Consider the following 25,571-nt stretch of genomic DNA (forward strand, 5'->3'; position numbering starts at 1 on the left):
GAACATAAAGTACAGGAATAAAACACATCTTTCTTGGAAGTTACTGCTAATCTAAGTCATCCTCATGTGACGGGAACGTTTGAATTGTGAATGTAAGTAGTTGCAGGTTTTCCTTGGCATCTTCTCTTAAGAGTAACAGGAAGGAGGACTTGGGCACACGGTTTGACCGGCTATTCCAGCTAGTTTCTTGGTGCTGACTCCTGTTTGTTTTGGGAAATGGCTGAAATGGGAAAAAAATGTCAAGGAAGGGTGGATACAGTTTGGGAGATGATGGAAAAGCTGTACTGGAAAGGCAAACTGTATTTTCCATTGCTTTCTTTTATCTTCCTTACTCTATCATTTGCTTGTCATAATTACATAGGATGTGTATAATGATATTCCCACAGTGGTCAAAACAGAGAGGTGTAAACAGTGTGCTGTTACAGGCATGTCTCAGCATCAAAGCCAGCAGGTCTGAGCGACAAGTGTGTGCAGCTACCACTGCTTCTGCACGTACAGTTGCTTCATTTGCAGTAATGCAGTTGAATCTTAGGCTGCTATATTTTTAATGGAGCTTCCCTTGAACTTAAACAATATTGGCTACATATGGTAGGATAAACATTTCTGTGGGAGTAAGTCACTGTCACATCTACTGTAAAGTCTGTTTCTGTGCCCTGCTCTTAATGTCTGTCTGTGGCAGTTTATTTCTAAGACAAACAGGAACTCAAGGCCCCTGCTTAGATGATGTTCTTCGCAAATGCAGTGCTCATGCTTTCGTTTTTAAGGAGAGAGAGGTTTTTTTCCCCACAGAGCATGCAGGTGTGCTTTTCAGCCTGGCTCGTTTCTTTTTCAAAACATGGACATCATCAGCTTTGTTGTTGTCATCACCATAAATTTGCTTGCCATAGAGCTGGATACTTTGGAGACATACTCTCTTCAAAAGAATAATGCAGGAGTTGGTCCTACAGTGCACATTTATTCCAATGGCGAAATTGACACCTTCATGGACAACTAAGCTGATGAAATGAATGGTTTTGCTCATTTACAGTCCGAGAAGTGATTAAACTATAATGGCCAAAGCTAGAGCGATTCTGCATAGCATCCCATCTCCCTGAAGGATTCTTAACATGGCTTTCAGATTATTTAGCTTTCCCAACTTTGGGTTTATTGACCGCATGTAGATTGTGGGGTGATAAACTCTGGAGATCTTTTTCCAGGAGTATGCCAAAATTTTAGCTCTCTTCTGGTTTGCACACCTGGATTTGCTTCCCATGAAGAAAGTGGCAGTGGCATGTGCTTGGACATGTATATATACTAGACTGTAGTACCTAGATCGGAGGGTACATGTTTAAGAAACTGTCTATTCAGGATTGTTTGGAATGGCTACCTCCTGGCAATGTGAAGCTTCTAGAAAATGTCACTAAAAGGTTAAGTTAACCTTTGTAGCAAACCTTCTGGTTTTGTCTACACATTATTGGTCAGCTTTGAGAATCTATTTTCTTTAACTGAGTGAGGTTTCTCATGTTATGGCATGGCCCAAATTTTTCAGCACTGAGGAACATTTCCTTCCAAGTAGCTGATGATTTATTAACACAGCAGCGACATTCTTGAAGCTGGTTTTTAAGCTGGTATGAAATACCCCTGCTATTTAGGTAGCATTTCTTTTTTTTTTTTTTTTTTTTTTTTTGTGTATGTGTGTGTTTTTAAGTATCTGTTGATGCTTTTCTTGACATCCAGATGTAATAGAAACGGTGTAAATATAAACTGTTAAAGACATTTGTCATGTTTGCAGCTTTGTATGCTTACTATACCAGAGTATGGTAAACATGAGATGTGCAAGATTTTCCAGTTAGCTCAGACAATTCCCATGATAGCAAGTAATGCGATTGAATTCAAACCTATTGCCTTCACTCTAGCTCTAAAATTTCAACTGTTGCTTCTCATTAATTTTTTTTTTCTTGCCAACAAGAATCTTTCTGCTGTAGCCTTGTTAATCTGATTTCTTTCATGAGCACCGTTTATTCCCTGATACCAGTCTAACTGGAGGACATACCACTCTTTAGTCCAGACAGGACAAGTTTTTGATACACAATTCCAGGAACGCAGACAATTTTGCACAGTATCAGCATGGTCTTTTCAACAGACTGTACTAATATGCTATGGCATAGAAGTGACATCTTTATTATAAGTACTTGATGTCAAGCGCTTTTGTGTACTTCACACAGTGCTCTTAACTGAAAATAAAAATTCAGAACTGTCAGTTTTGCACTTATTTAATTTACAGGTAGGGGACAAATGTAAATACGTTGCAGTAGAAACTGGCATTCTGAATTTCAAACAGAACCCTAACAGGCTTTCCTCTTTGCAAAAGAAAGCCTCTTGCTCATCTGTAATGAGCTTTTTATACCCTCGCACCCCAAGAGCTAACAAAATGTTAGAGGTGTAACAAACTGTGATCAGGATCCACTCCTAGCCTCCGAAGGTTTGACTAGTTTGATGACTTAACCTCTGCAGATGTACTGAGAATTGGAATATATTTTGCATATGTCAGCATAATATTGAAAAACATTGATTTGTTTGTCAAAAATTATATAATTAAGACACTTTAAGTTATAAAAGTTATTAAGTTATATATAAAATTACATAATTTTAAGAACCACAGGTATGTTCTCTCAGTTTTAACTTTACCTCTAGGTAACATCAGAGTTTAACAGGGTATCACATACAACTTTTTCCTCCTATAATAATTACCCTGTTTTAAAACATTGGGAACTTATAAATATATTTAGATACTGCCTTCATATAAATTTTCAGACATAGAAGAGTGGTCCATGACACAACTAACACTATACAATGATTTTTAGAAAGCAGTATCGAAAGTAGTTCCCTACAGAAGGGTAATTCAGTGAATTACCCTGTGAATTGACACAAAGCTACAAAGGTAGAACAGGTGAGGTGAACTTAAGTCAGGCTCCTGGGGAAGGAGCCACTCTGGCTTATTTGCTGACTTTTATTTTCTTCGTAAATGTGAATTTAGAAATTTCTTCTGCATTTAGTGTGAAGTGCTGACTTGGTTTGGCGGAAGTGGAACTTTTCTGCCAAGATCCACGTTGCAGGCTGAAAAGAACACTCAAGTGTTGCTTTCCTGCAGGGCTGCCACGTCGCTGCTCAGGCCGAGTCACCACAATATAATATACCTTTGAAAATGGAACAGTCTAAAAGTAGCTACAGTATTTGGCCACACAAAGGAATGTTTTTATGCAGAATTACAGGGCTTGTAATATTCCAGAGGTCAAGTAGTTTTCCTGTCTGCACATCCCATAGACCTTGTTCATCTGTGAAATACCAAATTAGACTGAATAATCAGACCTTTCTATTTTATTTCAGACCATATTTAATACACTAGTGCTTCTACTGTAGCTGAGAACTGACTAGGAGGCTGCAAGGATATTTATCTTCTCTCTTAGTAGTTGTCACAAATATTTGCCTCCATTATGATGATTATTATACTCAAAATGACTCTGCTTGGCGGTTTACATCAATACTGCCACTCAAAAAAACCCAACACCTCAATCCCACAAGACAAAAAAGTTGGACAAATTGTGAAATCTGGGAGACAAGCTGCTTTGGATGTACTTCCATGCTGGCACTTTCTAAGGAAATTCTAATTATGTTAATGTTTTCAGCTCTTGCTTTGGAGCTTTTTTTTTTTTATATTTATTTTTCTTTTTAATTAGCAAAGTGCTTATGAAGGCCCCTTCCCTTTTCCTCTGGGGGGAGGTGTGTAAAGCAGCCGTTGTTCCTAGCAAGTGCTCAGCAGCCCAGGGGCACTGTTCCCCTATGGTGGCAATCCCGAGGGGCGTTTGTTGCACTCACCCACGTGTGTATAGTGGCCGTCAGTCTTTCTTCCAGGCCATTTCTTGTCATTCTTTTGAGGGGGAAGATGCTGAGTCCGTTTCAGTATAGATCTGTGCACACAGGGACACTGTAAGATACGTATTTATTTATGACTAATGGAAATGAGTGCGATCCCATGCATAAACTGGCTGATGGGTACGAGGCCTTGTCAGGCACTCCATTAAGTCTGCATAGGAAATTCTAAAGCCAATTTGAGTTGACTTCTTTTTCTCAACTGACAATAATTTATGTTTGGATGTTCAGCTTTTAGACTTAAATCTTTTATGCTTTTTGGATAGAGACACTGAAAATGATTCCATCTGCTTTAGTCAATAAGAGGATTATAAGCAGTACATTCTTGCTATAAAGACAGAAAAAATTACCTGCAGTGTTTTCAGCGTGGTTACGGTAGATGGCATTGAAAGATGTACAGCAGGGAAGGACTGCTGGGTGATGTGGTGGTCGGAGGACATCTTGGACATAGCGATCATGAGGTGATGAAGTTTTCAATTCTTGCAGAAGTAAGGAAGGGGGCTCAGCAGAACCACTACCTTGGACTCCCAAAGGGCCGACTTTGGCCTGTTTAAAAGCCTGGTGGGCAGAGTCCCTTGGGAGGCAGTCCTGAAGGGCCGGGGGGCCAGGAAATCTGCCGCGCAGCAGATGGGCATGTCCTTTGAGACTCTGCTACAGTCCTCTGGCTTAGGGGTAGATCCACCAGTGACTGCGTGTATTTTCCTTGTCTTCCTCTGCCTTCACCCTCCCTGAAGCAGGTTAACTGTATGGGAACAGCAATAAAGAACACCATCGATAGCCATTTGGAAAACTGTCTAAAAGAGGACTGAACAGACTGAGGACAGAATAATGTAAGTTGTTTATTACATACTCTTCTAGCTGGAACAAAAACGGAAAGTTAACAAGGCATTGTTGAGTACAAGCGACTTCTAAATTCACTTACTGCAAAGCTGACTTTCCAGTTATAAAGTGAATCAGATGGTTCTTGGATAGCTGAAGAATGAGAAAACCAACCAAGCTGACAAAGCTCTGTCTGTATGAAATGGAGCTCTGCGAGTTATGTAGAGGTGTCAGATGAAATCTGAGCCTAGCCTTGTGTCAGGGAGTCATCTGTGGTTTTCCTTTCAGAGCCCTGGGTACAGCTTTCCTCTGTGGGCATTTTCTTAAGTAGTCGATGCAATGTTGCCACATCAATTGTCAACAGGGAAAACATATGCTCAGATTGGTTTCTTGCCTCATTCCAAATCTTGATCCTCAAATCATTAGGAATTTTGGTCTGCAGCTGCACAAGTCCTGAACTGCCAAAACCTTCAACAGAGTTGAAAACCTAAATCAGAACTTGATTCCAATTTGCCTGTGTGTCCACCAGCAAATATATTTGTAAAAGATCAGTAGATGAGGAATTATGCTCCATTCCAACTTCCCTGGAAGCCCTGCTTCTTCCATGTGTAAGGGCAGGGGTGCATGTTGTGTTGTCATCTGGCTGACAGACATGGGGGCTGCTGCTGTGGGCTGAAGAATATAAACACTTTGCTGAGACATAGGAAAAATCCCCAGTGACTTTGTAAGAAGAATGTAAAAAATGCATCAAAATCCAAAACTTGCTGTGGAGTAGAGAAAACATGGCCAAACACAGTATTTATTTCCTGTTTCATCCTTTTCCCCAGACTCCCTTGGTATTTTTTGCTTCTGCATTCTAGTCTTACACAGACACCAAGAATTAGACCGCTGATAATATTTATCAGTATTATATATATATATAATCATATGAAATAAGTATTACACGGCACTCGGTGGGCCTGAATCTTGCATATGAACAAGAGCTGTGACGCACAAGGGTGGCAGCGCAACTGGGCCAGAGAACCACTGGGACTGCCAAGAGCAGGAGAAAGTCACGTTTGTGCACGTGCTGCAGATCAGAATCAGAACGTGCAGTGGTGGTGGCCAGGAAGGAATCGCTGTGCTAGCAGCAGGTGGGGCCCCAGTGAGCCCCAGCGCATGTCTCTGGTGGTTCTGTGTGTCCGTGGGTTCGAAATGGAGCTAGAAGGCAGGAGCGGTGAACAAGGCCAGTACTGCGCACAGAGGCTGCGCAGCCGGGGTTGGAAGTGGAGTTGTACAAGGTCTTCCATTAACCACCTTCTCATTTCTTCCTTCCGTTCCAGGTGCAAGTGGGAAGTACACCTCAGGACCAAAGAATCGTGGGATACATTTCCTGCACTCACTTGCAAGCTATTGCAGGTACTGTCCTCATTTCCCTACCTTAGTGTTTCACTGTTCCTAGGCCTGTGGTGATACTCTTCTGCAAAAGTAGCAAGCACTGCTCCTCCAGTGTTTCTGACAAAGTGCAGTGTGTGTTGCAAATACCAGTGAAAGGCAGACAAGTACATCCCTAACCCTTCATGTTTTTGGTACACAAAAAATACCCCTTGAGAGCTTTTCTTCTCTTTGCTTCCTCTTAACCAAATACTGTTATTTTAGCGAATACATTACTATCATCATCACTCAACGCATTCAGCAACCCATACTGTATTGGCAGTTAAACTATAATTTCTTTGTACATAACTGGGGATTATCAGAAGATGCAAGTTGGGACAGTTTTTCCACCAGAAATCAGCAGCCCGAATTCCCTGGGTTTTTGACCTGTAAACTTCATACGTAAATGGCTTGCAAGTTAATGAACTCATTGAAAAATTCTCTTGGTTGTGTTTAAAAGCAGTTCCACTATTATGTTTACTACAGCAGGACGCAGTACGCTGTGTATCCTGTGTTTCATGAAACTGTTTTCTAAGGCCATTAAAGATATATAAAGTGCAAAATGTCTTAGCAGGCTGTGGAAGGCTTTTTTTTAATTATTTTTTTTATTTCCACTTCAACTTTAATCTTAGAAAACAATGAGATGTTCTTCAATAGCAGATTTCTGGTTCTGTGAGATACGTGGACTCCATTGCTTCCCATAACCAGACTGGAGTTTCACATAGCTCTGTCAGGTTGTGGTAGAGCCACATCCATCCACCTCAGCCTCCTCAACCATCTTATGACCTTTTTTAATGATAGTAGCTCAGCACCCAGCTCTTCTTTTAATGTTAATACTCAGAGCAAGATTGCAGTAGATGGGTGGCCTTACCTCCATTTTACAACCCAAGTCCAGGAAGCAATGGGGGAAAAAAGTTAGTAACTTTTATAGATACTAGGGTCAGTTTGTTTATTCCATTTTGAAATCAAGGTGCTTCTCCATTTTAGCTGTTTACCTGAACGTTCATTAATTAAAGTTGACCGATACTTGGAATTCTTGGGATGTTTATGGAAAAAAATCAGAATCATAGGAGGGTTTGTGCGGGAAGGGATGTGGAAGATCATCTAGTTCCAACCCCACTGCCGTGGGCAGGGACCCCTGCCACTGGACCAGGTCGCTCCAAGCCCCATCTAGCCTGGCCCTGAACTCTTCCAGGGATGGGGCTTTCCTACCTTTTCCATCAACACTATCAGTTCTGTACTTAAGAGCAGTTGTAGTAGTAAAAGCTACATCTACAAACCTTTCCTTTGTGCGAGATCAGACTTTCTTAGCCAGAGGGATGGAAAGCCATAGTTTTACTTGATGCAACCACGATTGCTGTGCTCCTGCATGCTGGGGAGCATGACACAGCCCTCCTAGAGCGCATGAAGGCAGCATGTGTGCTGCGGACTGAGGAAAGACAGTAATGTATTATAAATGATAGAACTCCGAGCCGACGCGCTGCAGCATGTCCAGGTTAACCCAGTCAGGCAGCTCGCATTCATTCCACTTTGTCAGTGCTTCAGTTGTAGACAGACAGACTTGGGAACAAAACTGCCAGTCCCTGAAGTACATTAGAGAGACGGGCTAGTTCTAAAGAAGGTTCATGAATTTTTCAGCTACATTTTAACAATGTAACGTCCTTCTCTGGTTTTCTATTTTTAACTCTGAAATTATGGTTATGTACTGTGAGATTGCTGCTGCAGAGCAGAGATTTGTTGCTGTTCTAGTTTAGGTTATAAACCTCCATTTTTAGTTCTGTTCCTTTTTACTACCTAGTCATGTATTCTTAGTTAGTCTTTGATAACCACCTTGTGAAATCCCTAAAATATTAAAGAGGAAGAGGGGGGAGAGAAGAAGAACGGGGAAGTAATAATTCTATTTTCAAAGTCAGTCAAGGGTAAAATGCAACCTTTCATTTTCCTACTTATGTTCTTGCTCTATATTTTTAGGCTTATCTGGTTCAAACTACATTCAAATAGAGCAGACAGTGATTTAAGAGTCTAACCGTCCTTTGATATATCATATTAGTTTATGTAATGAAATGGAAAACTAAAGTTCATAACTTTGGCAGAGCTGTGCTTTCTGATTTGTATCATCTGATTCATAACATTTCACACATTTAAAAAATTAATCAAGAACCAGTTCAGCGATGTAAAGATGTGGTATCTATAAAAACAAGTACTGTTTAAAAGGTTAGCCGTTTAAATCATCTTGTCATATGTGGCTGAGTGGAATTTGGCTTCCCTTCTAGGATACATAAACTTACACTTGACAGGTCTGATACTTGCATGAGTATGAAGTGAAGGGATCCAACTGCTTACGGTCAGGGACCAACTACTGATGCTTCTTCTCAAGAGGTGCGCTGGCCCAACTCTGTTCTGAGCAATTACTATTTTTTCAGACCTGACACTCTCCTTTTCCAATAAAACTTCAGAATTAGATGCAGCTCATCCTCTCAATCTCTGCCTATTACTGAATGGTGCTATGAAGCAGCTCTTCATTTCCACTGTGGAAATAGCTGCGTTTCAGTGACAAATGAAGGGATCCTTTAATGAGACTTGAATGTAATTATTTTCAAGGGGCTGTTAAGTTTACATGGTTCTTTTATGTCTTTCAATTAAGTCAGTGATTAATGTTCTGGACAGGTTTTGCTGCCTAGGCTCCATCCAGCTCCCAAGTCCCTTTGAGTCATGGCTTCCAGGCAGCCCACCAAGCCATCAGAACAGAGTAAGCCTCAAGCTATTCCAGCCCAGGTCCGGATGACGTAGCATGATGGATGCTATCTCATAACCTCGTTCACCTCCCTGCTCTGTGTTCAGTGGCAGCCTAGTCATTAGCAGTACGGGCACTGGCTGTGCAGGCTTCTCTAGCACCGGCTTCAGGTTCCACAAGCCTGCATGCAGCTTAAGCAGAACTCAGCTCAGGAATGAGAGAGATCCCTCAGTGTCTGAAATTCTGATGGTGCCATCAGGAGGAACGTGAGCGCTCAGCGTCCTTAGACAGCAATTCCGCGTACATTTCTGAGGTTGGCAAAGCTGCCGTACCCATGGCGCGGCAGCCTGGCCTTGCCCCCTGCCCTCAGTTGCGCTAACACAGCGGCTGTGGGCTGTGTTGCACTTGACGGGGGGACTTGACCAGGCTGAAAGGTAACCTAGCAGAACAGAAGGGGGTTTGTTGCTTCAGCTTTTTGGGTGGTTTGTTTTTACGTTGTTTTGCTTTCCCAGCCTAGCCCGGGTTAAGTATGTTAGAAGTGTAGGGATCTGCTTCATCTGTCACAGTCAGGTGTGACGCAGCCCGTCTCACGGCTAGACCAAAGCCTTTGGCTGTGTCTTGCGAACAATTTTTCCTTGTGACTAGGCTTTACACCCTGCATTTTACAAGCTTTTTTTTGCTCATCTTCCCCTGGTTCCCTGCCAGTATATCCCGTAGTGCTTATCAGTGCTGAGAATTCTGGTTTTAAAAACCTCCACTGGATCTTTTAATTTCCTCTGATGAGGCCTGTCAGCTGCTTTGCTCAGCCACCACAGTGCTGCTTCTAATGTCTTTCAGAGCAGGACAGAACAGTTCCTCGGTGTGTAGCACCTACCCACAGTTCTAACTAAAGCCAGGATTCCACTTATTTCTGAAGTGAATGGAAAGGGCAAGCAAGATTATCATATAGCGAACAAAGGTGAAGTAGGTATTTATGTTGGCTGGGGTTTCCCACACTACCCTTTCATCCTTCCACAAAATCTGAAGCTGAAGGGAAGTTGCAAAGAATTCAGAAATACTGACTGCAGGAACCAGTCACAACACAATTATTTGCATTTTTCCAGGCCAGTTACTGATTAAAAGAGTGTAGAGCAATTAGCACAAATCTCTATTCTCTGGTTAATCACTGGTGGCAATCAGTCAGATCGGTGATTCTATCTGAATGTTTAATTAGAGCTGAAGGCTGGAAAGAGAAGTTGAATGTTAGTGTTGGGAGCTAGTACCTAGATTTCTTCTGTTAATATATACTGATGCTATTTCATTTAGCAGCAGTTTCTGAAATGTCCACTCCCCTGACTGTTCTGCATTCAGGTTTGGCTTCTCTTCTACTTAGGTGCCTGATTAGTTCAGTTATCTTCATCTCCAAAGCTACTGATCATTGGGAGTTGGTAAGATGCTGAGTCTCACGAGTAACTTTTGCATACAGACAGATGCAGTACCTGCTGTGTAGCTGCAGTGATCTGGGTAGTGGTAGTTTAATATTAATCTCAGAGAACAGTTATATTCAAGTCGCAGTAGAGGATCTCACCGTTTGTCATGGAAATGTAGCTCACTGCGTTGCACACGCTCCCCGCAGTGTACTGAAGTGCAATTACTTCTATGACCTCTAGTGGGGATAATCAGATATGCCAGACGATCAAAAGGTCTGCACTTTTTCTCCAAAGACATGAAAGTAAGTGTCATGGGCTTCTGGAGTTCCAAGGCTGCGATTTTTCTGTAGAGCCCTGAGGTTATCTGGTGTACGCTGCTCCTCCAAGGGCTCAGCATTCTTACCGAGGGACATGTATGTCGCTAAAGTTCATGCTTTTTCAGTAACAGCAATGCATGTTACCAGACACCTTTCACAATATCCTCCTAAAATGTTTTTGCCTGTCCGTCTTTTGTTTTTCTCAAGTTTTCTGTTTTAGAGAATTTTACCTTTGTGTTTCAGTTCAGTGGGTTTGCTACATTCTTCACACTGATCTGTGACAGGTTGCTGCCTGAGTTTTATGCCCATATGGTAACGGCTGCATTATTTTATCATTCATCCTAGTGAAGCCATGCTAGATGGGTAATTCACCGAAAATGAAAAAAACCTTGACAGTTCAGGGATGTGTAAAAGTCAGTCTCAGAGAGTTAAGCAATTCATATATTCAGGACTTTGTGGGGGGAGGAAGATGCTACTGCATTGTGGTCAGCAAGCACCATGCTTAAAAGTTTTGTTATGAGGAAAAAAAAGGCAGGCTGGATGAAAGTACTGGCCTAGGGACAGGAGGTAGGATAGAAAGATTCAGGTGCTGCCAAAGGAGGGTAGTCCACGACTTTAAATAGGCTTCACCAGAAAGCTGGGACTGCTCAGTTTCAGGAGGTGGCTCAGGAAGGAGCTTATCAAAGTGTGCAAATACCTGATGGGAGGGTGTACAGAAGATGGAGGTAGCCTCTCCAGTGGGGCCCAGTGACAGGACAAGAGGCAATGGGCACAAACTGAAATGCAAGAAATGTCATTTAAACAAAGGAAAATGTTTGTTACTGCAAGGGTGACTAAGCACTGGCACAGGTTACCCAGAGGTTATGGTGCCTCTGGCCATAGAGATACTCAAAGCCTGACTGGGCACGGTCCTGAGCAGCCTGCTGCAGGTGCCCCCACTTGAGCAGAGGGGTCAGACTAGCCCATCTCCAGCGCTCCCTTTCAAGCTCATGCTTTCTGTGAACCTGTAGTTTTATCTGTAGCTTGAGTTAAGCAGAACGTATATGTTAGTCACGCACACCTTTTGTGGTTGGTGTCACCTGCTCCGGGCTGTATTATTCCACATGACCTATTTTTTGTGCTTTTGTCTAGCTACATCTTCACGGTAGGGCTTTCTTGTGCTGTTGTAGCAAGGGGGTTTCCCCAGAATACACCAGTCTGGATTTGTGCGATTGGGGTACTGCGTGAACTGGAGGTACAAGGAGCTAGAAACTGTAGGTTGGGGAATAGATCCAGGAAGCACTTGTAGCTGCTTTTATATTACAGCCCAACTGGTAAAGATTTGTTGGGAATAACACGAGTGAAAGAAAAAAAAAACACCAAGATTCTTTGCTGTTGGGAGTTACCAGCCTGAAGAGGTAAGTTGGTGTCAGAACCTGCTTAGAGCTCGCTCTATCCCTAGTCGTGTTCTTTTCGATATTTCTTTCATTGAGAATTGTATCAAATCATGCTTGGTTGAACATTTCTGATTCAGTTTGTATTTAACTGTTGTTTTACCCCTCTACTCCCTAGAAAATCCCACCCTTCACCGTAGGAAGGTGAAGTCCTAAACTCTGAAGTTTGTCTGTCCACTAACACAGTTACAGCGTGCTGCGGAGCTCACATTTAAGCGGTTGAGACTAGTGATTAACAAGCTGTGGAGCATATAGACTTAAATGTTCACCATCTCCATAGTGGCCACTGAAAGCAGCTTTGGACATACAGAACTGATGTTTTTAATTGCGTTTTACGCCTTTGTAATAGCTAGCACAAAGCAGTAAATCAGGTTAAAATAAAACTGTAGTCAGAATAAGTCATCTGGGTCTGCTGCTCTCCCGATTGTGGCATTTGAAAACAAACCTTTTATTTTGAAGAAAAGTAATGTTGTTCTGACTTGAGATATCAAATCTGAAACAAGCAAAACTGTTAACTGTAAGTACAGTGAAAACAAAAGGAAAGGGAAGACAAGACGGTAAACAATTATTTCTAGAATATGTTCTTCATGCTCCTTTCCCCACATCAAGCTTTTGCTGTAATCATTTTAAGAGAGCCAGTAATTAATTTTTTTTTTTAGACTTCATGTCACCTAATGTGCTTGAAATTAAGTGTGGTTAGCTGCTGTAATTAAAAAGCTGTTTTGTGTGCCACATGGCTTCACAAACGAAAAATACTTGGCAACCAGTCAATCTCAACCCTCTCCCGTCACTTCCATGAACGGGGGCACATCCACAGCACACGTAGCCTGGTGTAACTTCCTTGCAACTGGTGAACAGGATCTGGTTTGTTCTTGCTGAAGTCCTGCCCACCAAAACCTGTACTTACACATACCTGTAAAAATATGAAAAAATACTTCCAGTTCAGGCACTCTTAGTTGAACATAAATAGAACCCTTCCTCGGGGGGACTACTGCAGTGTTGAGCAATAGTAGTAAATATACTATTGATGTGTATTTACTAGAAACACTTGAAACTTAAATTTTTTCATTTTTAAAAATGAGAAAGCAGAGGAAAGAAAGATCAGGTGGTTTACCCCAGAACAGGCTGTCCGGTTTTGTCTGAAGTAGGATTCTAACTCTGAACACCAGATTACGTGTAGCGCATCATCGAAACGTCATCACCTTGGCTGGCCGGCTGCAGCAGGTGCCCTGTCTGCTCATTTCTTCCGATGTGCCCAGTGCGATCGATTCCAGGAGATACGCAGGTCATCAGAAAGTGTGGTTCCTAATGAACTGCATAATGGGCTAAGCACTATGTGCTGAGGATACTATTCGCCACACATTTTTTATCTTGCACCCTTTTTCTCAAGGTGTCTAGCAGTAGCTTAGCAACTAATCCACATGTGGCTGAGTAACATGCTAAAAGGAGGTCTTATTTCTTGTTTTCGTTATTTGCTACAGGAGATACTACTGTTCGATGTGAGCAGCTGGATATGCTTCAAGATTGGCTGTCTGAATTCAGAAAATCTACCTCCTCCTCCAGTACAGCCAATCCAGAGGAGCTGGTGGCTTTTGATGTAATCTGCGGAGATCTCAACTTCGATAACTGCTCCTCTGGTAAGACAAGGTTTTCCTCTTCCTGGTGTCTACCTATTCCAAAAAGAAACAGGAAGGCTCTAGATTCCTGTGGACTACAGAAATATACTAGAGAGTGACTGGCTTTTGCAAGGGAAGACCTAATTGCTACAGCTGCTTCTGAAAGAGGTACCAGCCTTGAGCTGAGCTGAGGAGAGAAGCTCACACTTAGGCACTCTGCTGAGTTATGAAGCATGACAGTTTTTAAGGCACAAAGGGTGATAATTTGTGACTGATGGTAGCAATAATGAGGACAAATCCAGTGGTTTATCTGTACTTCAATTAGGTAGACACCTGCTGTCCTAGAATTTTAGTTACTAATGAAATACCTGTAATGTTAAGGGGTTTTTGTGGAGAAAAAGTAGTAAATTCATGCTGTTTAAAAATAATTTGATGGTGCATATACACAGACATAGGAGATCACCGCTGCAGGGAGAACTAAAGATTGCTGAATCAGTCTTGGAAAAAAATAACTGATGTTGTGTACTTCTGGGGGTTTTTTTATTTTAATAAATTTTTAATATTTACTTTTCTAGATTTGTATGCTGAGGGTACTAGAAAAACAACTCCACCAAACTCTAATTAACGGGTGGTGAGTTCACAGAGATGGGAGCCTTTTCCAAACGTAAGCACTAAGCTCTGTTAACAGTTAGCTGCCAGCGCAGAGCATTGTGTTTGTGCATCCTCTCAGCCCTCCTGCTCGGTGTGGCTCATCCAGCAGAGTCCTTGCTGGCTTTGTACCCTGGCAGTTGACTCTGCCGGTTTGGAGCTGGCCCATGGATCAGTGGTGGCCAGCGGCCAGCCTCCCGCAAGGCTGGTGGCTGGAAGGACTGAGGCACAAAGAGCACAAGGCTGGCGCAGCGAGGGGGGGTCGTCAGAGGGATTCTGGCTGTGCTGCATCACCGGGGAGAGGGGCAGTGCACAGGTGTGCTCAGGCTGCCGCGGTTGAAGTGGCATTGAGCAATTCAGACCGGAGTTTGTGGATAAATGAGTGGATTTGTGAACAGCATCCAGCGTGAATTCTGTAGACTTCGTAAGAAGCCCAGGTAACTGAGACTGAGAGCAACAACGGTACCAAAAATAATTCTAAGAAACAAAAAGCAAGCATCGTCTGATCTCATTAGTATTCTCTAATCTCATGACTTGTATCAGATACTTACAATGGAAGATTTTCTCAAAGTTGAAAAACATATAATTGGGTAGAAAAGACCATCAACCCAAAACACAGCCCTTCTGTTGTTCACTTCTAGCTCATATGTACAAAAAAATGAATCTGTCACAACTCTATGATCCAAAGTAACTGCAAAATGGTCTGAGCAGGTGCTGGCAACTGCCGTCAACTGGTAGAAGAATCAATTAGGCACTATGGAGGTGAACAGTAAGTGGTAATGGCTACAGAATAGTGTAGTTAAACATGCATTAGGAAAAAATACAACAGCAGCAGTGAGAGTTTGAGGGAAGGAAGGAAGAAATGTGGTGAATAACAGGTCTTCAGCTAGCCAAGCTGCTGCCCAGACAGGCCGAGGAGGGAAGGGAGGCGACACATCTGCTGTGATTTGACTGTCTCACTTGCAATACTGTTGTATGGTCGGAGTGGCCTGGAGGCAAAGGTGGCCACCAAGGAAATAAACAATCTGCTGCAGACCGAAGGGGAGAGTGCCTGGCCAGATCGCAAATTGAAAAGTGAATGGGGCTATGCAGCACGCAGAGGGAGAGGGGGGAGTGAAGCGGTGAGGCAGAACATATGGTCAGTATCCTCCACCTAAGGAGTTCTGGCACCCTAACCAAGATCTTGCATGAGAAGCACAAAGTATATAATTAATGCTGTTGTGATTTGCCTTCTTAAAGAAAAATTAAAACCAACTACTTGCTTTGGTAAATAACAGTTGTAAATCTACGACTACTAAAGAGAACTGAAAAGTAGGTTATAGAAATCCATTTTAATTTTTCTATCTCTGCTGCTTCTTTATGTCCCACTCTCCTTTAAACTTCACTCAGCCTGGAAGCTGAAATTAAGCTGGCTATTTCATTTTTTGGTTTTTTTACATTACTTTCTTTCCTTATGCACTGAGCAAGATTAATGCAGTGTTTTAAAGCTTTCTCCTCCTTTTTTACATTACTCATTGTTTTAGGGACATTTGTTAGCATTATAGGGAACTGAACATCTTAAGTTTTTCTTCAGCAGTAATCAGCTTCCTGTAATCTATATATGATTTTCTGTATTCTTTCCCACTCCACAGACTGATACAGCAAGTAATTAATGTTTCGGTGAATATCAAGCTTCTATTCTTAGATGCACTGCCAGTACAGTTTTCAAAGATCTCCAGGTCCATGAGTGACCTTATGCTTATGAGAAATTTTCTGCAACTCTGTTTTCCCCTCCAGCTTTACAGAACATTGTGACAACATTCGTACAGTGAATTCACAATGAGTGGGAACATCATTAGAAAGTTACTGTCAGGTTGCTTTGGACTGACTTTTAGCGCAGGCTGAAAAGCCTTCCAGTCAGATGGGTTAAGTTTGTCTCATCAGCTCTGACTTGTCACTGTCAGTGCCAGAGTCACAAATTAACCTTGTGACAAAACTTTAATCTGTCTTGGTTTTGATGGAAATTTTGTAGATGTATGACATAACAAGGGAAAACTTGGAGAAACGAGCAATTGCACAGCTTTTCAGACAGACAGAGCAGTTCTCTGTATTGCATACGTGGCACATCCTAGGGAGGGTCAGGCCGCCGAGCCTCTGCCCCCACTCCAGGATACCCTGGCAAATGGAGTTTTCAGTCTCCCTGCAATGACAAGGCTGGTGGGGAGGTGGGGGAAACTAGAAAGATGTCGTGAGCCAGATCAGCTGGTGTGGATGCAGCAGCTGAAGGACAGCCAGCTGTATTACTGACAATAACATGGCAAAAGTGCCATGAACAGAGCACTGCTGTGCTCCATGTCTGTGTTCCGCTTCCTTCTTAGTAGGGAGAGGTCAACAGCTGCTTCACTTGGCCAGAGCAGTGTTTTACACAAGGAGATGCAATGTCTCAGATACAACAGTGACAGTTCTGACTTCAGAGGACCTGTTTGCATGCGTACTTACCTAGTCTGTTGTCTTGGCAATAGGCAGTGACAAACAGGTGAATATTCTGCTCATCCCTGGAGAGTCTTCAAGTGTTGCTAACAAGTTTTAACCTTGTAAAAGGTGTAAGTGCTGCAGGAAAGAAAGGTAGCAGGAGCTGTTGCCAGTTTCTTACCATGTAACAAAAATGGAATTGTAGCAGGTGGTATTTGCAAGTTCTGGTGGCACTTGCTTCCCAGGCATACTGATTGCTGCATCAAACAGCACGTGCAGAACTAGAGCCTGACTAACTTCTTTGTGCAGCATCTGAAATTCTGATGTATACATTTTTGTAGGTTAGCTTACTAAATAATCCTAGGAGCTTGAGGCACTGTATCTAATGCAAGGCTCACAGCAGCATCTAGGAAGAAATTAATTTAAAATTGATAGGTCATGCTGATGATGTTTAGAATGGCTTTAATGCTGTAGACAATATCCCAAGCAAATTAGCAGTTGCATGTCCTTTCTCTTATCTATTACAGCTTGGAAAACGTTGAGTCAGGGAATTCTTCTGAAGTAAGTAAAGCACAAGCTTTTATCTTCAAACTTACCGAGCCACAAACAGCCATTTCCGCTGCCGTAGTGTCAGCTAGCTGGACCAAAGCATTGTCTGGGCGTAAGCAATGCGACGTCAGTGGCAGGGCGAGGAAACGTTGCAGAACTGTCACTTCAGTTCACAGCTAGAAACTATTAAAAAATGCCTGTCATAGAAAGACTTTGCAGGAAAGCACTGTCATTAGCAGTCATTTCTTGAAATTTCTGATCAAGACGAGATACTGCTGTGCAGTAAAGTTACTACTGAACCAGTTCAAATGTAACCTATACTATATATGTACAGTGAGTAGGAAGGAGGACTTGCCTTTTCTGCTGGGGCAGAACACGCAGTTATCCACAGGTTCACAACATGTAGCTGATGCACCTTTTCTTGGGCTCCTTCTTTCCCTGCAGAGGACAAGCTGGAGCAACAGCATTCTCTGTTTACACACTACAAAGACCCATGTCGAATTGGTCCTGGGGAGGATAAACCATGGGCAATCGGTAAGACCTTCTTGAGCTATCGGTGTGTGAACATTTACTTGTCGTGTCGCTCAGGCGACCTCTGGAAGCAGCAGGTAGCTCAGCTAACTGGCAGTAAGAATTTGGTGGACACCAAATATTTACAAGGGCTATTTCTGCAACATACATTTTATAAAGCTTAACAGTGTCTCGCTGAGTTTTAATTAAGAACCAAACAGAGATCTCAAACTTCAGTCCACATTCTAGAACTTGCGTATCAAGCTGCCTGAATGCCTTCCTACACCTGTTCTGCTTTTTTAACAATAATCTCTAGATTACTTTGGCGGCAGGGGGGAGGCCAAATCATTGTTTCTGTACTTTCTGCAGCTTTTGATCAGAATGTTCCATGTGGTGTTCTATAAATACTGTAACTGAGGATGTAACAAAGCAATTCAACGCTACGAACTTGTGGGGTTCATCTTGTAAAAGATTTCATGCAACTCCAAGATATTCATAGTTGGTGAAACTCAGCTGAACTTGGTGAAATCTTAACTTGGGAATTAGACTTCCTCTAGTGGAGCAATTATAACTGAGATAGTAAAGGCAAGAATGCAGAACTGTTTAATAACGTGGCTTTACTCTGCTGTAGCAGAGAAACAAAAAAAAAAATAATCAGGTATTGGGGCTGAGAAACCGGAAGGGCAGAGGCCACGGTTTGAAGGGTGGCAGGCAGCAGGGAGGTCAGGATAGAGGGGAAGGGAACACAAAGCGCTCTCCGAGCAGTCCCCTCTGCCCGCACGGATGCTGCCGTCACAGCTCCCCACCCCCAGAAGCTTCTGGAGAGGCAGGTCACATATGCTGGGACAGTTACATCTCCCTTTCTGTTTACAGGTACCTTGTTGGATCCCGAAGGATTATATGATGAAGAAGTGTGCACTCCAGATAACCTACAGAAGTACGCAATTCCTAAAACTCTTACATGCTTTAGAAAATTCCTTAAAAAAAGACTGTTAAAAATAACCTACAAACCACCAAACAATTTTTTTTACTCAGGGGTACTTGGGGAAGAGGAAAAAAAGGGAAGGAGAAGTGTTTGCTTTTCTCAGTCTAACAGAACTGGCTTCAATGGGTAAAAAGATGAGAGCAACTGCAGTCAGTGGTTTTGTCTTTAGAATTGGTCCTACCTGGACAGGCCCATAGGACAGGAAACTCCAAGCGCTACTGAAAAGGGTACGTGGACAGCTTGTCTCAGTCTTTCTGCAGGCAGCCAGCTCGCTGGTCACAGCCCTGTAACGAACAGCAACAAAAGGAAAGGTAGTATTCCTCAAATAAAAAAAAAACCCAAAAGTGTAAAACACCACCCCCAACTCAAAAACTAACTACCCATTTCTAGAATGCTTGCAGAATGTGATAGACCTAAAAACGCAAGCTCACAAATACAGAGAGGAATTAAATAGCACTTCAGATGTAACTAGGACTATAGCTTAATTTCTGTTAGTGATACTTGACCAGCATTGCTTCTGAGGAGTGTTTGACATTGAGAGACAGGTATCTTTGGTTTCAGCTAGTGGACTTCAGAGAAATAAGAAAACAACTTAATTTGCAGAAGTCTTAAGGTAAATTTCTTGAATACCTGTACCGTTTGTTAAATAATATGCCAGTGGAGAGAAATCAATAAGCTTTGTACATTTGAGAGCAGCATTTAATTATTTAGTTAACATAGTAATCCTTTTGCACCTTCTCGACCTTGAAGGCTAGTTTAATGGACTAAGTATGTTGTTAGCGTGACTAACTATAAAAGATGCTCTAGCTGTTTGTTAACAAAATATACTAAAGAGGTAAAGTTATTTGAGTTAATAAAGTTAATGAGGCTGTGCAGATGCTTCAGTTAACACACATAATGGAAATGGTACATTATAGAGGCACAGTTTATGTTGGCATTTTTACTCACTCAGTACACTGCACAGACACTTAGTTGAATATATTAGCTGAGGCTACCCCTTGAAGTCATCTTTGTATCTGTTTTGAACAAAGAAACTGAACTGTAGACATAAGGTTTGGCTTAGTTTATATTCAATAAGGATCTGTTACAGCAAGTCACGCTTTGCACGTTTGAGAGCCTGCAAAACTTTCAGGCATTTCTATTCACATGTTGAAAACGTGAATTTGGTACATGTGAAAGGGATTTCTGGAAAGCAAAAGTAAGGTAATTTGGCCCTACAATCAAGTTTGCAAATGCAAATCTGTATGTGGGTGTAACATTCTATTTTATGGTTCCAAGAGCAGGCTTGGAGCTCTTTAAAAAAATAAGTTAAAAAAAACCCCAAAACAAACCCAAGCCCCTGCGTTTTCAAACCACCTTTTAAGACAATCTGTCACCAAATTACTTTTGGGGTATTTTGTTTTATTCCCTGCAGAGCTACTTGTGTTCAGCAATTAAGTTCCACTGACAAATACATGACTGATGGATAAAAAGCCATCAAATGATCAATAGAGTATCACTCCTACTACCTATGTGTACGTACAGCACCTCAGTATGAGACAACTGGGAAACACTCTTGAGTGTTGGTAACCCAATACACGTAAGACTTCTGGCCTACCAAATGTGGCTTTCGGTTTTCTGCAATACGTTGTAATTCTCTCAAACGGATGAAAAAACACTCTATTGGACCAGAAATCCCACTAGCTTTGTACACAGCTCTGCAGGGCAACAGGGACCTGCATCTGTACGTTACGTAGAGGTGCTTATATATTAAAGAAACCATCGCGGCCAAGAGAGCCTGGCCTCCCATCTCTCCAAGGAACTGGTAAACATCAAAATTACCAGTAAGTTCAGTAAAGTTTAAAGCCATTCATGGATTGTGGGCTTTAAAGACATTAAAATGTTCAATAGCACAGAAGCTGTGGAGCACTGTCTAGCTAACTGGTATCATACATATACACAGCAGAACAGGGTTCAGCCTAAAACTGATCTGTTCTCAAATTTTTCAATAAATCTTGAAAAAATGTTACAGACGTTTGAAACAGATATTTAAATCAGCAACGTAAGCCATCCAGAGTATTATTTCTTCATCAGCACTCTTCTCTAGTTTATAAATAAAATTAAGTAGTTCACATTACTAAACTAATTAGGCCATAAAAGCAGCAGAACAACTAGTACTTAAATATCTCTTTCATGTTAAGTACAGTGTACGTAAAACATCAGACTAGAACAACATACTCGGTACAAATAATGAGCAAGTCATAATTATAGAACAATTAATAAGCTAGATGTAACAATCTGGGCCCTGCCACAGTGCTGGAAGCCACACAAGCTTCTGTTCAGAAAGGCTTCATGAAACGCACACAAATAATCTCATCTCACAAAGATCATCATCACCGTCACGCAAAGCACTGGAATAAGCCTGTTTTCATCCCTGAACCCTGAACAGAGCCTGGCACGGGAGAGCTCGTTACAGCACAGCTAAGAAACAAGCTGGAAATGCAACATTTTTCCAGTCTCCACTGCTGGGCAGTGGCTCACAGTTCTGGGCACCAGGCTGCAACGGCAGGAAGAGAAGTCTTCCTTAGCTCAGGTGCTTCTCACCTAAGTGAGAGCTGGTCGCTTGAGCTTCATGGCTCCCTTACACATGCTGCCCTTCGTGTCCTTTGCTTGTGGCAGCTGTGGTCAGCACTACAAACCAGCTGCTGGCCACAGAGCCGTGTGACAGAATTGTCATACGTCTAAACTTCAGAGTTACTTGGGACTGAAAACCTTTCAAGGAAAAAAGAAAGTTCAAACTACTCTTTATCCTCCCTTTTTTTGTGTCCTATGAATCAACATAATTACACTGCCAAAACTCACGTTTACTTGTGCAACTCAGTCACAATTAGTTATGTTCACTTAAATTGTTAGCATTTAACTGTTAGCATAGCATAGCCACATGTCCAGTACTTGTGCCTAGTTCTGTAGAGACAAACAACAAACCACTGCATGTAAGGTGCTACAAGTTTGAGTCAGGAGTAGATGCGCACACATTTAGAAGTTGTTTTCCTCATGTATTTGAAATCAACGTTTCTGTTCCATGAGCAGTTGTGCAAGTTAAGTGAATACCCAGCGTTCACAGACTTTTAAAAGGACATAACTGAAGCTAAAACAAATCCATCTTTTAAATTAATGCAGATCAGATTTTTTTGCAGTAGTACTGCAGTGCTAATCAGCAGTTTCTTCTACTTTGTTACTTAATTAGCTTTGCCAAATATAAATACAGTTTTTGAAGGAGGTCAGTCCCATCAAAGAGCTTGCTTTCTTGAATCTAGAAAAAAAAGCGAATCATCTGCAGTAGCTCTCTGTAGCTTGCAAACGGGGTGCAGATCGTAACCTAATTTAGTGTGAGTTATTAGATGACAGTCTAAAACTGAGTAATACATAAAAGGAAACTTACTGTCATCAACTGGTTACAGTAAACTCTGAGAACCTTCAAGACCCTCACCAAGTCCAAAGAGGGTTAACAAAAGTTCTGATAAATACCCACATGACCAGAATTTTGTCACTGTCACCTTCTGAAGACACATGAAGTATATATCAACTGACCCAAACTTACAGATCGTAACACGACTGTAGCATGTGCTGTGTCCTCTCTGCCACCATTCAGATCATTCCCAAGAGACAAAATTTGACAAAGGATCCATTTGAATCTCAAACATTAAAACACATCACAAGAGTCTGGTGTTTGTCTCTTGTTTTTCCTTCGTTCTGTGTGCTCACATGCATGCATTAAAAAATTCCTAAACCCAACCCCATAAAACTCATCCAGAGTCGAGTCTTAAGAACTGGGTGATCAAAAATATCTTACTTTTTTTCCAAGGTGAAATTAAAGGCTTTGTACCTGCTAGGACCCAAGTTCATGGCTCAGTGTTTCTCCTGCGACAGTTGATGTAGCAGCTTAATGGCATAATCAACTCTTACAAGGGAAACCACAGAACCTTGAGCTCAGGTTTTGGCCGGTAAGTGAAAGTGAAGGAGAATAATTTTCAGGGAGGTGGTTTTGAAAGCACTTTATTCATGCTTCAAGCCAGACAGCAAAACCACAACCTAAGCTGTCCCTCTCTGCGCACAGCAAACCAGCTGTGGTTGTACTAGATAGTTACCTGTCTGCGTAACGCCCTACAGGGGCAGTTCCCGCTTTTGCATGCGCAGTTGTGCCTGCTGCCTGTAGCGTTCTTTTGGTACGTCGTTTAAATAGAATACGAGAAGGTAAACAGAATTTCCTTTTAAAGCAGCACAACAGCAAAACAATACAGAACAGCACAGCAACATCGAATTATCGTAAAAATAGAGTGACAGGGACCTTTGTGGGTTATCTGGTCCAAAGTCACGTTCAAAGCAGGGCTAACGAGTTCCTCAGGGCCTTAATAGTCTCCAGCATAAAACCTACTGTTAAGGTGTAAGCACCCAAACTAAACATCTTGGTGGGAGAGCTGCAGCTTACTGTTTGCTGAACACAAGACTGGTACCTAGAAAACTGGTTCTTCATTCTGACTGCTTCTGTATATGGTCTGGGGCTGCATATTCTCTTTGCAAAATGGAGGCAGCACTACCACACCCACCCAGTAAGTGCAGCTCTGTAGAGGCGTTTAGTGGGTGTCACACACAGGAATCAAGCAAATTGTGCTGTCATTATTAGCGAAGCAAGAGCTCAGGGTCCAAACCACAGTAATCTGATGCTGAGGCTTGCACAAAACCAACTACCACACGCCCAAATGTCTGCTCCTGAAAACTATTCCTCATCCGTACCCTGTCTGTGAACCTGGTTGTCTGCATTTCTGAAGGAGCTGCTCTGATCAGAACGGAGAGGTTTGTATCGGAGCGCTCAGGGTTGTTCTGCAGTAACCCATGAAACAGTCTGCTAGATGCAGCAACAGCGGAAACCAGCGCAGGGGCTGTGGGCTGCAATATACTGCAGCTAGCGGGCAGGCAAGGGCCTCACCTCAGGTGTCCTCCAGGCTACAAGGGTAGGTCCACCAGTACAGCACCAGCGATGCCAGACCCGCCATGAGGCTTTAAGAGCACTGTCAGCAGTTAGTACAGCCTCGTACTGCAAAACACGTCTGGAAGAAGATGTGCTTTATGAGCTTCACAGTCCTTCTGGACAGGCATTACCTTTACCAGGGATTTTGAGACAAGCTAGCGTAATGCACAAAGGGATGGAAGGAGCAAACATTTAAAGCACTTGTTTTGTTTTTTGATGAAACAGAGTACTGGAAAGTGAAGAAGGAAGGAAAGGATACTTAGTCTATCCCATCAGCAAGAACCACAGCTCCAGTCAAAAGGGGAGGAAGGCATCACTGAAAGGAAACGGGAGGAGGATCGACTATATGCTCTATACAGAAGAAGGTCTCTACCTGGAGTGGAAAGTGGTGAGTTTCAGAGTTGGCAAAAAAAGAGCCGTAACTCACACAACAAACTTGTCTGGATGGCACTGCAGCCTGCCCTGCCTGGGATCAAATTCATACTCCAAGGAGAGCTTGCTGCTTTGCTATTTTCTGCTTCTGCATGTAAGTATTGAGTTTGTAAACCTAGTGCATAAACAAAATTAAGATGAGTACAGGGATTCTGGTAGCAACACTGGTAGATGCAGCACTCTTCAAAACCAAAGAAAAATCCCTGTTTTCATTCCTTAAACTTTTGCCAGACCAAGTGTTTTGGCTAATGTTTTCCATGCCAGCAGTCTGAATATTTTTTTATCTTTTCAAGTGTCTGGATGCTCTTACTGTGCCTATGAAAACCAAGCTCAGTTACAAGCCTGCGATACACAGGCAGATTTTTACATGGGCCAAACAGAATGAGAACTTGTAGCGCACTGTCTGCTCCCTGGTGTAGGGCCATGCCTTATACAGAATTCCATGAGGAAAATGAGAAACTAGTTCACACTTACCGTACCCTGTCGCAGCTGCGGCAACAGAGCAGTTCAGCATAGCTCAGGGCATGACACCGCAGTCTGCACTGTCTGCATGCACTCTGTGGACGCAGCAGCTTAGCAGATAAATTCTTCTGAGGCTTCCCGTCTCAGATGCACAATTGCTCAGGGTGCATCTACATGGTAAACCCATCTTAGGTTTGCACAAACAGCAGCAAAACCAATACTTGAATGGTTCTGACCCAGATTAGGTCGTTGACAAGGCTCATGCTGGCAGCATAAAGAGAACTAAAATATCTGTGCTTCATGGAAGCACTTCCCAAAGGACCGGCAAAGTAAGCACCTGCTGTAGGAGGGAACAACTACATTGCAGAGGTGAGCGTCAGGGTTCCTCCATCCAGCTTTCCGAGGCTGGGAAGCACACGGTATTTTCCTATAGAACTTTAACTTGGCCTACAAAGTGTTGCCAGAATTAAAGCTGGCACTCAGAGACACCAGGAGCAGGGTCCCAATCACCTGGAGTTCCCACCAATTTGAACACCTCAATCTAGTGAGGACAGGCTTCCCTTTTAGCTGCGTGCTGAATGGCGCGGTGTGGCCAGCGCCTCCTCCCAGGGGAGTGCCTCCTCCCTCACACACAGGTACCTACTGCAGCACTACAGATCGGTCTGCCTGGAACGACACAGCTGTTAGCGTACGTGGGAAGCAAAGGTGCCACAGATTTCATCCAGGGTAGCTCAGCCGTGTGTCACAGGGACGGTTCAGCCCATCCGCCGCAACACACTAACATGCTCCGTGGGGCAGACAGCTCACCGTCAGCCCAGCTAAGCTGGACCGGGCCCGTACATCTACTAATACAGTTGAAACAGTTCAAAGTAAACC

At 42.6% G+C, this 25,571-nt stretch overlaps 1 protein-coding gene and 1 long non-coding RNA gene across 3 annotated transcripts in view; one reads left to right on the forward strand and one right to left on the reverse strand.

Annotated features, from left to right (window-relative positions):
* The window catches only part of SMPD3 (sphingomyelin phosphodiesterase 3), a 152,002-nt gene that overhangs the window by 119,281 nt on the left and 7,150 nt on the right, over window positions 1-25,571 (forward strand). For both annotated transcript variants that reach the window (XM_080411128.1, XM_080411129.1), the window contains exons 3-7: window positions 6,051-6,126; window positions 13,516-13,671; window positions 17,743-17,832; window positions 18,682-18,745; window positions 24,027-24,189. In XM_080411128.1, the coding sequence (XP_080267254.1) occupies window positions 6,051-6,126; window positions 13,516-13,671; window positions 17,743-17,832; window positions 18,682-18,745; window positions 24,027-24,189 (549 nt within the window). The remainder of the gene's footprint in view (window positions 1-6,050; window positions 6,127-13,515; window positions 13,672-17,742; window positions 17,833-18,681; window positions 18,746-24,026; window positions 24,190-25,571) is intronic.
* Window positions 4,729-24,033, reverse strand: LOC308073223. The gene is made up of 6 exons (XR_013931946.1): window positions 22,659-24,033; window positions 18,975-19,077; window positions 17,654-17,805; window positions 17,346-17,481; window positions 16,777-16,887; window positions 4,729-13,704 (listed from the first exon to the last, which is right to left on the reverse strand). It is a non-coding gene; the product is annotated as an uncharacterized lncRNA (long non-coding RNA).

Source organism: Falco punctatus (assembly GCF_963210335.1).
Source record: "Falco punctatus genome assembly, chromosome: 14".
Lineage (NCBI taxonomy): Eukaryota > Metazoa > Chordata > Aves > Falconiformes > Falconidae > Falco > Falco punctatus.